This window comes from Gavialis gangeticus, unplaced genomic scaffold, assembly GCF_001723915.1.
Source record: "Gavialis gangeticus isolate Ggan-Ray unplaced genomic scaffold, GavGan_comp1, whole genome shotgun sequence".
NCBI lineage: Eukaryota > Metazoa > Chordata > Crocodylia > Gavialidae > Gavialis > Gavialis gangeticus.
This window is the reverse complement of record NW_017729015.1, coordinates 16003491-16014072: the sequence shown is the minus strand read 5'-3', so window position 1 is coordinate 16014072 and position 10582 is coordinate 16003491. Positions and strand designations below refer to the sequence as shown.

At 58.1% G+C, this 10582-nt stretch overlaps 1 protein-coding gene across 6 annotated transcripts in view; it reads right to left on the bottom strand.

The window, feature by feature from the left end:
* Nucleotides 1-10582, bottom strand: part of LOC109294111 (protein FAM49A-like) — a 47321-nt gene that overhangs the window by 17104 nt on the left and 19635 nt on the right. The window contains exons 2-3 of one of the 6 annotated variants that reach the window (XM_019512371.1): nucleotides 2237-2321; nucleotides 114-194 (exon numbers count right to left, since the gene is read on the bottom strand). In XM_019512371.1, the coding sequence (XP_019367916.1) occupies nucleotides 114-183 (70 nt within the window). In that variant the 5' untranslated portion in view covers nucleotides 184-194; nucleotides 2237-2321. Of the gene's footprint in view, nucleotides 1-113; nucleotides 195-330; nucleotides 585-2236; nucleotides 2322-10582 lie in introns of those variants that run through there. The other 5 variants (XM_019512372.1, XM_019512367.1, XM_019512368.1 and 2 more) reach the window with 5 other exon arrangements.

Genomic DNA, 10582 nt, shown 5'->3' with positions numbered 1-10582 from the left:
CCCCCCCCCCCCCCACCACCTTGCAGCATGTGAATTTATCCTTCTCTTTCGAGAGCAGCGGCTCCTCCCGCCAGCAGCCACAGAAATCCCCCCGCCCTGAGCACGGGACTTACTTTCGAAATCCAGGAAAAAATGAGGACAGTTTTCTAAATCTTTGCCCAATACCTTTATCAGGTTGCCCATGGCCAGCAGACCTGAGCGAGAGAAACACAACAGAATGCAGCAGCGCAAGCGGGAGAGGAACAGCGCGCCCCGCGCCCGCCCCTGCCCTCGCAGGCTCCTCGCACCTGCCTGAGACCCCCTGCCTGGCCCACCCGCTGGCGGACTTACCTGCGAGTGCCCGGCGGGTGGGTCGTCCCTCTCCAAACACCTCTGCGTCTGCTCTCCTTCCCTCCCTTCCCAGCTAGGGGCTGTGGGGCGTGCTAGCAGGTAAGAGGCAGGCGAAGCCGGGCATGTCACAGGCCGTGGCACGGCGCGTCCCCACGGGCTGCGTGCGCTCCCCTCGCGCTCCGGGTATGTGTGTGTGTGTACGCGGAAATGCGACTGCTTCCCCCCGCCCTGACACATACTTCTGTTTTTCTATTTTGGAGGCTGGAAGGGAAGCGGCGAGCTTATACTGCGCCTCGTGCTTCCTGTGTGAGCCACCGGCTGCCTCGCCACCCCACCCCGAGCCTTTCTCCTTATCCAGAGCAGCATCTGGAGCCCGCCGGCCTCCCATGCAGGCTCTCACCTCTGCTCTCTCCCACTTGCTTGGGGCTTGGTCTGTTGGCCGTTTGAAAACCCTCCCGGAGGGCAGAGCTCCTCCCTAGAGCCCAGCTAGCAGTCTGGCTGGGCCTGGAAAGCCCCTGCCCCTGTAAGCACAGAGACTCTGCACTTCCCCAGGCAGCTTCTGGGAACCCGCGTGGCACGGTTCCACGAACGACCCGGGGCCAAGCTGGCATTCATCTCCTCGGGGCCCATGCTGACTCCAGGTGCTCAAGGCACTGCTCTTTATGGGGTGTAATCCTCCCCCGTCAGGGGTGGGGGAAGTGAGAGGCGAAGTAACTTGCCCAGGGTTACCGAGCAAGTCGGTGGCAGAGCCGGGAGCTCTCCTGACTCCCAGGCAAGGGTCTCTCTTCCCCTTGGCAGGGCTGCTCCTTGCCTGAGCCACCTTTGGGACCCGCCCAGTTCAAAGGGTGCGGCGCTGACAGACCCAGAGGGACCCTAGCGTGACTTTGCTTGGCAATGTAGAGGCGGAGAATAATCCTGTCTCCAGCGAGAGGGCAGCCCTGCAGCTGGGAGGCTGCAGGTCTATCGGCCGAGGTGTCGGTGCTATTGTGCGAGGTGCTGGTGAGGCCTTGCCTGCACATGGGTCTGGTCACCCGCAGTCAAGAAAAATACATTCAAGCTAGAGCTAGCACAGAAGAGGGCTGGGGGGAGGCTCGGGCCTGGGAGCCAGGCTCAAAAGCGAGCAAGCTGCAGGAGCGTAGCCTTGTTCGCCCTAGAAGCCAGCGGCTGAGTGGGGACAGCCTTAGTGTCTACAAAGGCCACGGGGAGGGGAGAGCACGTGCTGCTCATGAGCACCGCTGGTGTGAGAACAAATGGGAATAAACTAGCCACGGATTAAATTCAGCCTGGGAGCCAGTCACCACGCGTGGGAGGCTGGATTCCCAGCGCTTTCCTCCTCCCACTGCAAAGAGACCCCCGTGAGGTCACAGCCCAGTGTCTCATCCTCTCCCTGTCCATTTGCTGTCTTCATTTCCCTCTTCCCCAGGCTTTGCCTGCGGCAGGGACCCCAAGGCCCTGGGTTCTCTTTATACTCAGGGGGCATCTCGATGCTGTGTCCTACGCAGACAGACGCTGGACCAGCTACGGACAGGGCACCGGGGCCCCTGCTGTGCTACTCACTATGGTATCTCAGCTGGGCACAACCAGGCCTACAGCCAGCACTTCTAGGGAACTTCCTAATTTCTGGGCCCGTGGTGCAGAAGGGAGCTCTTCCTGAAGCGACTCAGGCAGCTGGGAGCAGGGTTTCTGTCTGCTTCCCCTCTGGCAGCGTTCAGCGCAATCAAGACACGTTGTCCACATGTCTAGGCATCGCTTGCTGCCAGCATCGGGCTTGAGGGCACGCCACCCAGCGCCCGTACCCTGCATCTCCTGCTGGACCTAGGCTACCTGCGAGCTCCCCGACGGTAAATGCCCCGTCTAGCGCAGAAGCCGTCTGCGTGGCTGTGAGTTGGGCGTCTGTTGTCTTTACCTTGGTTTCTGATGCTTCAGTGACCTCTATGGCAGGAACAGGGGCTGTATAATACTCATAAATCACTTCATCAGCTGGCAGAAACCTGCAGAGAGAAGGAGACACGGGGCATCACTGGAGGCTTCCAAGTTTAGACCGTCCGCCTGAGCTAAGCAGTTCCCATCCAGCCTGCGGGTGGTGGTGGAGGGGTGCCCTGGCTAGATCCCAGCCCCCAGCTTTGCCGTGGGAGCACCACAGAGCCCTACTGGGTTGCCCATAACCTTCTCGTCCTGGAGGAAGGTAACGGGGCACAAGCTAAGAGGTTACCCGCTCAGGGGTCAGCCAGTGGTATTGTAGGGCGGCAGGCCCCGAGCACTATATCTGACAACCCCATTGCCCCCCGTTGAGACGACGGGCAGGAATGGCCGAGCCCGCCGGGACGTGTCTCTCTCCAGGCTCAACTTTGCCGTCCTCACAAAAGCCTTCAGGGGACTGGACGGGCTCGTTTTCCTGCAGTGGCTTCCTATCAGCTCGTTAAATGGCACTGGCTACCTGCAGCCCAGGGCGAAGGTAACCGGAGGTAGCGGCTTCATTGATGGCTCCCTTGCTAGGACTGAAACGCCATCTGCAGAAGGACTGAATCGCTTTGCCAGCGCTGTAACCACCGGCTCTCCCGCAACAGCCCGGAGGACTGCGCTTTTACAGGTTGCAGCACTGCTGCCTCAATCTGTCGCTGGCTGCGAGACGGGACAAGAAGGCGCTGTAGCCTGGAGCACCGGGAAGGAAGGCCCCCGTGCCCTTGCATTTAGACTCGGTGCCTCCGATCTGCTTGCCCAGCTAGTTTCTCCAAGGTGTCGTTCACGGGTGGTCAGCCCAGGAGCCAAGAACGCCTGCCTAGGCAAAGAGACCCCAGCGGTTAGCGGCTGGCCTGGCACTGCCCAGTACCGTGCCCCTCCGGTAAGAGTCGGGCGTCTTGAACTAATTGTGCACAGCAGGCCGACGCTGTGCTGGGAGAAGTGGATACAAACCTCTTATTGCTTTTGGTTTTCCTGCGGGTTCATGGCTTCTCAGCATTGCCGGCTGCCTTAGGTTTGGTGGGCGCACAGCTGAAACCAGCAGGTCCAGCCCAGCTGCCAACAGAAACCTCTTGTGACCAAGCGTGGTAGAAAAGCACTGGCTCGCTCTGGGTCCCGGTGGGTGTTACCAGCCTTGGGGGGGGGCAGGCGATGATTGCAGAAACACAAGCCAGAATCTCTCCTTATCAGCATGTCAGGCTCGAGTCTGCGCTGGGAATCAGTCACCCAGAGAGGGCCAGAAGGCAGCCATCTCCATGGGCGGTGAACTTCAAAGCTAGATCATGATAAGTTAAATGTCAGCCCTACTGAGCATTTTGGCAGAAACATCTAGCTGCTCTGGGGCTGTGGGTGGACGCTGGCTTGTCCTCCTGGGATTGCTATCAAATGATCCCCTCCTGGACCCCTCTGGCAGGGTGGGATCCTTTGAGTCTCAGCAGCATGGGATGAACATCGGGTCTGAAACAAAGCTTTGAATGCATTACTCTGTAGTGCTCAGCACCGTGGGGGAAAGCCTGCCGATTCCCTTTTACTTCCCCCTTTCGCTCTTGCTTGGCATTATTATGGCTTCCTGCATTTGATGACAACGGTGCGCTATCGCGGCGTGCTTGCCCCTTAGATGCGAGACTCCCTCCCCGATCTTCTGCTTAGAGGGAGTTTCCCACCCCGGTGCGAGGTGCTGCGTTCCTGGTTCATAGGATGGGAGAGAGCAAAATCTCAGAGACGCCTTGGCGCCCTGGGGCGCTGCAGAGGAGAAAATGCTAAGTGACCCAAATAGGAGAACTAAAGATCTACTCTTGGCACCGTCCTGTCGCACAGAGCAAACTGCTGTGTAACGAGGCAGAAATGCCCCGATCCTCAGCTACGTCCTGTCCGACTCGAGGCGCAGAGGTGCCTCGCGCAGCAGGCAGACGGGCCGGGCTGCAGCGAACCACTAGTTCTCTCTGGAGCTCCCCACACGCCCTCCGCATGAGACCGAGCGAGCGTGCTGAGCTCGAGTCCTTCGGTTTAAGGAACTGCCCATCGCCATAAGAGTGACCCGGCTCCCTCTCCTGGGGGTGCTGGGGAGAAGTGGGCCTCCCCGGGGCACAGGCAGAGACGCCAGGCAGGCTGCTAGCGGGGAGCTGGGTTGCGGAGCTAAGGCACGGGCTTAGAGCTCAGGCTTTCTGGGTTCGTTCCAGTCCCGGACACGAGATCCCTTTCCCTGCCCAAGCCACAAAGCCAATAGTACTTCTTTTCTCCTACGTTTTCTCTACCTCAGCTGCAAACTCCTTCGGGCCAGAGTTCTCCCATAGTACGTGTATGCGCCGTGCCCTGACTCAGTGCAGCCCAGCCCTGGCCGCAGCCTTTGGGAGCTGCAAATAATAATGATTTTTAAATCATTTCCATTTGGAAAAATCCATGGTATATTCACTCTGTAGGGGAGCACGGGGCACACGTACTGAATTGCAGCCGGGAACCATAGCCGTCTTCTCTGTTTTGTCTCTGTCTCTCCCCTGTTGCACTTGAGCTGAGTTTCAAACTTCATCCGTAATATAATGGATGGGCAGAGGGGGAATGCAGCCTGGAGGATAGATAGTGACTACAGCATCTTTCCTGATGGAAAAGGATAGGGTTGGGATCCATCAGAAGCTGGGAACTAGATTTTCTGGACACACTCTTCTGTGTGTCATTATCTTTAAACGCCAAGGAAAAATAGCTCTGAGTTTGTACGGCACCTGCCAAGGGGATCCGGGCCCATGTGCACGCAGCAGCAATGCAAGCGGAGAAAAATGAGCCGTTGCAATAAAGCTGGGGGCACTCTGTGTTCATTAGAGTTGGTACACGGACCATTTGTGTTTTGTTGGGAGTTTTTTTCCCTTCCAGACTGACTGCCGGAGAAGCGTGCTGGAGTCTGGGCTGTCTCGGTGACTCCTCAGCCATCTACTTCAGCTGGCGAGTTCAACCGATGTCTCTCTGCAAACCCCCCAAGCTGGCTCTTTGTGTTTTGCATCTCACCCTTGGGAGCGATGACTCTGCCCTTGGGAACAGCTGCACCCTCCTCTTGATGGGGTAGAGCCCAGCTCACCCTCCGCGGGCCTGCAGGGTAGTGCGAGGAGTGGCACGAAAGGCCCTTTTGCTGCCACCAGCAAAGGCTGAGGGGTGAGGTGCTGCTTTTACACAGTCCCTTTTTTTGGCCTGGCCCCCCCAAACTAAAGGCCCCCCCACCCTGCCAGCCAGAGCTGCCACACTTGGGGCTAGGGGTCCTCACTCCTGTTGTGGTGATGCCCCTTGGCATCCTGACGGGCACGGTTTGTGGAGTGCTTTCCATGAAGGCATCTGAGCTGCATCACTCGTGGGCAGAGTGGCCTTGCTCCCAGCATCTCTGTCCCTTATTTGCCTCTATTGCTCTTTATTGCCAGGCTTCGGCGGCATTTGGATGCCACCCAGCCCTCCGTGGAGGACTCCGAGCCTTGTTGCTATCAGCTTTGCCAGCGCTCCAGGCTGACATCTGAGCAGAAGGCTTCTGGGGGAGGACGGCGCTCTATCGCATCATAATATTTAGCTTTCCCCTCCTGTAAACTCACTAGCCAGCTCATCCCCGCAACAGCCGCGGAGATGGGCTTCGTTGGATGGGAGAAGGAGGGCAAGCAAGCAGCACTAAGGCGGCAAAGGGACTTGCCTGAGGACACTGAGTGAGTAAGTGGCACTGTTTGAGTTACCGCTCCCCTCCACCCACTTGTTCCCCTCGGGCTGTGCTGGGAGAGGCGCTGGCACGTCCCTCCACCTCTCCCCAGCCAGACCTCTCTATTACGAGGCAGCCTGTGCCCTCAGCAAAGCCACCAGGTTTCAGAGGGACACCAGCTCATGGGCTGCAGAGTAGTCTGGGCCCGGGATGTCACTCGGGCTTTGGCTACTCAGCACTCCTGAACTGTAGCAGCTGGGCTTGTTCCCCCTCAGCCTGGTCCCTGTGTGGCTTTCCACTCCTTTTTGGCCCGCTTGGGCGTCCTGGGTTGTCTGGCACTGCCCTGACCACAGGCGTGGGTCTTGCTAGGACTTCGACTTGGGCTGTCTGGGTTGGACCCTCTCAGGCAGCCCCAGCCCCTGGTCTGGATTATCCTCAGATCCACGTACTTGTCTCTCCCTGCTCCTCCAAGCCGCCTGTGACCCGGTTTTTATGGCCTCGCCTCGCAGCCCGGCTACCGAGCTAGCTCAGTGAGAGGCAGCCGGCGGAGAGGTGGGAGGGAAGGCTTGCCCCCGCTGTCCTGCTGAGCTACTTTCCGCCCCTCGCCGGGAGATCCCTCGGGTCGGGCAACACTGAACCAAGCTCCTGCTGTTCCCACCCCTGAGCTCCCCGGATGCCCTTCTTTTTCTTGCTCGCTTCCTCCGCTCTGCACCCCGGGAGAGTCGGGGTCTCCAGCTCGCTGCCGGGAGCTGACAGCAGGATCCCCTCTCCAGCCTGCTGCCGTGCAGTGGTGAGAAGTGCCCCCCCCGCCCCACAGCATCCAAAGCCAGTTTAGTCATTTATTGGATTTTCCATATCTGCACGAACTGACGATCCGATCGGACGCCCGGGGCTCTGTTTAGCCCCAGCATAACTCCACGCTGATCAGGGCGGGTTTGGGCCATGCATCTATCTCTGGCTCCTGCGTGAACTCCTATTATGGTGTTATCCGAGCGCCTCGGACGTTTCGATCGTCACGACGCTCCTCTGAAATAGGGACGTTCTGTTATCCCCTTCCGCAGACAGGCAAACTGAGGCATAAGAGAGAAGCGAGGGGTTTCTTAGTGATCTCTTTCTATGGGCCCAACCGTACGGCTGGGAGAGCGAAAGGCACCTGGTGTGCCAAAGCTCGCCTGACGTCTCTCCCAACTGTGCAACTGGTCCAGGACCAGATGCCGCCCCTCAGTGAGGGGCTCTTTTGCCCTACAGAGACTCATCAGAGAGCCTCGAGCTGCCAAGGTGACTTGGAGAGAACTTCTTTTTTCCTCTTTCTAGTGGAAGTGCTGCCCCCGGACCAAGGGGTCACTGCTCAGCTGTGCTGGGTGACGAGGAAAACAGCAGGGGGGCCACATGAGGCTCTTCTCCAGGGCCAGCAACCGGGGCAAGCTCCCCAGAGGAACTGTGTGTTGCTCTACCTAGGCGCCCCGTTTGCTGCACAGATACAGAACAGGATGATGGTCCCTGCCCCGATGTGCGTCCCGTCTTGGGCTGAGTCCAGTGACAACAGGGGGGAGAGAGACAACTGAGCATGCAGAAAGGAGGCAGTTTCTCCGCTCCCCCCGCTGCTCCCATCCTCTTCCTCCTAACACTGATGGCCTGGTGCTAGGGGTGACTCTTCTGTGCAGCGTCCAGATGGACCCGGGTGGGGACAGGTGGGTGAAGTGCCAGCATGGGAAGCCAAGGTTAAGATGCCATTAATGCTCCCCCGTCCCAGCGCCCGCCCCAGTCATGCTAAATTCTCCCCGCAGGCTGGAAGCCCGCTGAAAGGTGGATATAAGGACTGCGCCCAGCCGCAGGTAGGCTAAGACACCAGCCGATACTGGGCGTACTCAATTAACAACCCTCTTAGCCTGGCCTATTGCTGCGCCTGACCCTGGGAGACTAACTCTGCTCTCGGCATCGCGGGCATAAACCCAGCAGCTTAACGCAGAGTAAGGCAGGGCGGGATGTGGCCTGCTCCCTCCCCAGCTGGGCACCCCTACCCACGCTGTCAGGCCAGGAGCTGTGACTCTCTGCTCTTTCTCACCACTTCCCTGTTATTTAAAGCCAAAGCTGGTATTTAACAGACTGCAATTGCTCCCGGCTAATTAACACGGTGCAGAGGGAGGGCTCTTTGGGTTGAGAAGGCCGTTGGTGTTGAGCTTGTATAATCCCTGCCGCGTGCTAGGGATGCCTGGGTGCGGATGAGACTGTCTCAGCCTCTCTTCCAACCCAGGGCAGCTGCGCCTTCTCCTGACAGCTGCCGCCTTAGTGCCTTCAATGTCCTCAGGAGGAGAACAGAGACCTCAGCCTGTCTCAAAAAAAAAATTAATAGTAGCCCTATCTTCACCCCCCCGGGCCAGTCTCCCCTGTAAGAGGGGATGCGATGCCAGGCTGATAGTCCGTACGATCCTATTATGCAAAAGATCTTGGCCTTATCAGCGACAAAGGCTCTGACTCCTCATTCCAGTGGCTCTCACCAAATAAAACCTGGTTTCATTTAGAATAAATTACTCTGGTGCCTGCCGGGAATTTTGTGCTACTGGAGAATTAAATGAGGTCTTGACGAAATCTTTATGAAGAGACAAATTATTCTCCTCGTTGCTGGCGCACAGAGACACGGATCCTCCCTCCCTGCGGGGAGATAACAAACCTGATGCAACTGTTCCTCGCTTTTGCATTTCCTCGCTGCGGTTGTAATGGGAGTAGTAGCACCCCGGAGCCGGCTCTCAGCTGGTGTAGAGCATCGGCGCTCCCGTAGTGGCGAGTCGGTTTATGCCAGTGGAGGCTTTGGGCCCAGATATGGCGCGATGCTATAATAGATCATCAGTAATGCCAATGTTTCCCATTCCCACGTGCCACGGGGAGTGTGTCCACATCGTGGAGAGGTTCTTGTAACACACGGCTTGGCATTTCCTAGGACTTGGACTTCGTGTACAGCAGGCAAAGGTAAGAGGCTGATCCTGCCAGGCGCTGAGGGCTTCTTGCAAAGTACTGAGTGGCTCTTGCTGCTTGCTATTTCGCATGCATGTTCCCAGAGCCCTGAGCAAGATGAGACCCTTGCTGTGAGACCGCAGGGGGAAGGACACCCCTGAGCGCATCCGACTGGACAAGTGGGCTCAGCTGCCTGTAGGTCTGTGCTTGGGACGGTCCCACCCTGAGGAGAGAAGCAGCAGCTAGACGGGTGGGAAGCTGCCAGCTCTATCATCTCTACTCAGCCACCGGCGCCCTGGAGGAGCCAGCCGGAGAGAGCAAAGGCAATGCCATCAGCGGGCATCTCCAAGGTCTCTTGGCACTGGAAGGTGCAAGCACGGTGAATGCAAATCCCTTGACACGTCTCGACATGACCACTAGCATCCTCACGGGCTGATTCACTCTCTCCCCTCAGCTTGGGCAGTGGGTCTGGGCTGGACCTGACCCTGTGTGTACAGTGGCTGTGGTACCGTGCATAGGGCACCCAGTACCAATGGCCACAGACTACAGGTTGCTGGCTGTGCAGGCACAGAGGGGATGGTTAAGGCAGAGGGAGGATGGTTGCATGGTGATAACCCCACGCTGGTTCTCGCACAGGCCTGGGAGTCAGGAGAACTGCATATGTGCAACCAACTTGCTGAGCAACCCCTTCCGGCCTCAGTTTCCCCACGCCCAGAAAGGATGCAGGATGTGATATGGCTCTGCTGATTTAATGTGCATAAGCGGCGTTGAGATCTTTAGTCAAACAGTGCCATGTGCTGCAAGTGCAAGGCATCGTCACCTGTAGTGGGGTAGTGCTTCATCGGGGAAGGGTCACTTCTCCTGGCAGGAGTTTCCTGCCTAAAAAGCCACCAGGGTTTCCCCACAGGGCTGACGCTTGGATCTCTAGGGCACCAACCCTGGGCTTCTCCTGTACTGGGAGAAAACTCAAAGTCTCTCCCCTGGAGCGCAGGTTGTGAATGGTTCCCCTGCTATAGGGGACACGGTCTGGCCCAAAGCAGCAATTTGCAGCGTCTGGGTATCTCCAGGGCAGCTGCCCAAGAGGCATGAAAGCCACATGCACTTTGCACATGGCTTTGCATAAATCAGGCTGTCCAAAGTGAGTGCCTGCAGCCCTTCTGGCTGCGCTGTATTTGCATTGTCTTCTGCAGGTGTTTGCCTCCATCAGGTGAGGGTGGGCCTGGGTTGCCTTACTGGTCGTGGTGAGCCGGCCTTTGGGCCCCTCTGCTAGTGGTGTCACCCTGCCGGGCATCGCTCTCTGTTGCCCTCTTGGTTAGGGCGGTCGCTGGAGCTGCATGGGGAGGATGCTGTTGGAAGTGATGGCTGGTGGCAGGTCCCTGTGCACGATGCAGGGGGCAAGGGCCCTGTTTGAGTAAGATCTGCCTATGGTGGTTCTCCAGGAGGGGCTGTCAGCCAAGCTTCTTGCTCTCTATATCAGATCACCCCTTGAGGGGTTGATCTTCGCCCAAGCAGGTCTGTGAAGCAGCCCAGCGCAATCCCTACCCTGAGCGTGGGAGAACAAATGCCCTCCCATCTGTCTGCCCATCCTTCTCTACACCTGGGTCCTGTAGGCAGCCTGATTTCACCAAGCCTTTCCCCCCGCCCCATATTGCACAGGGGAACCGGGGGATGGAGGAG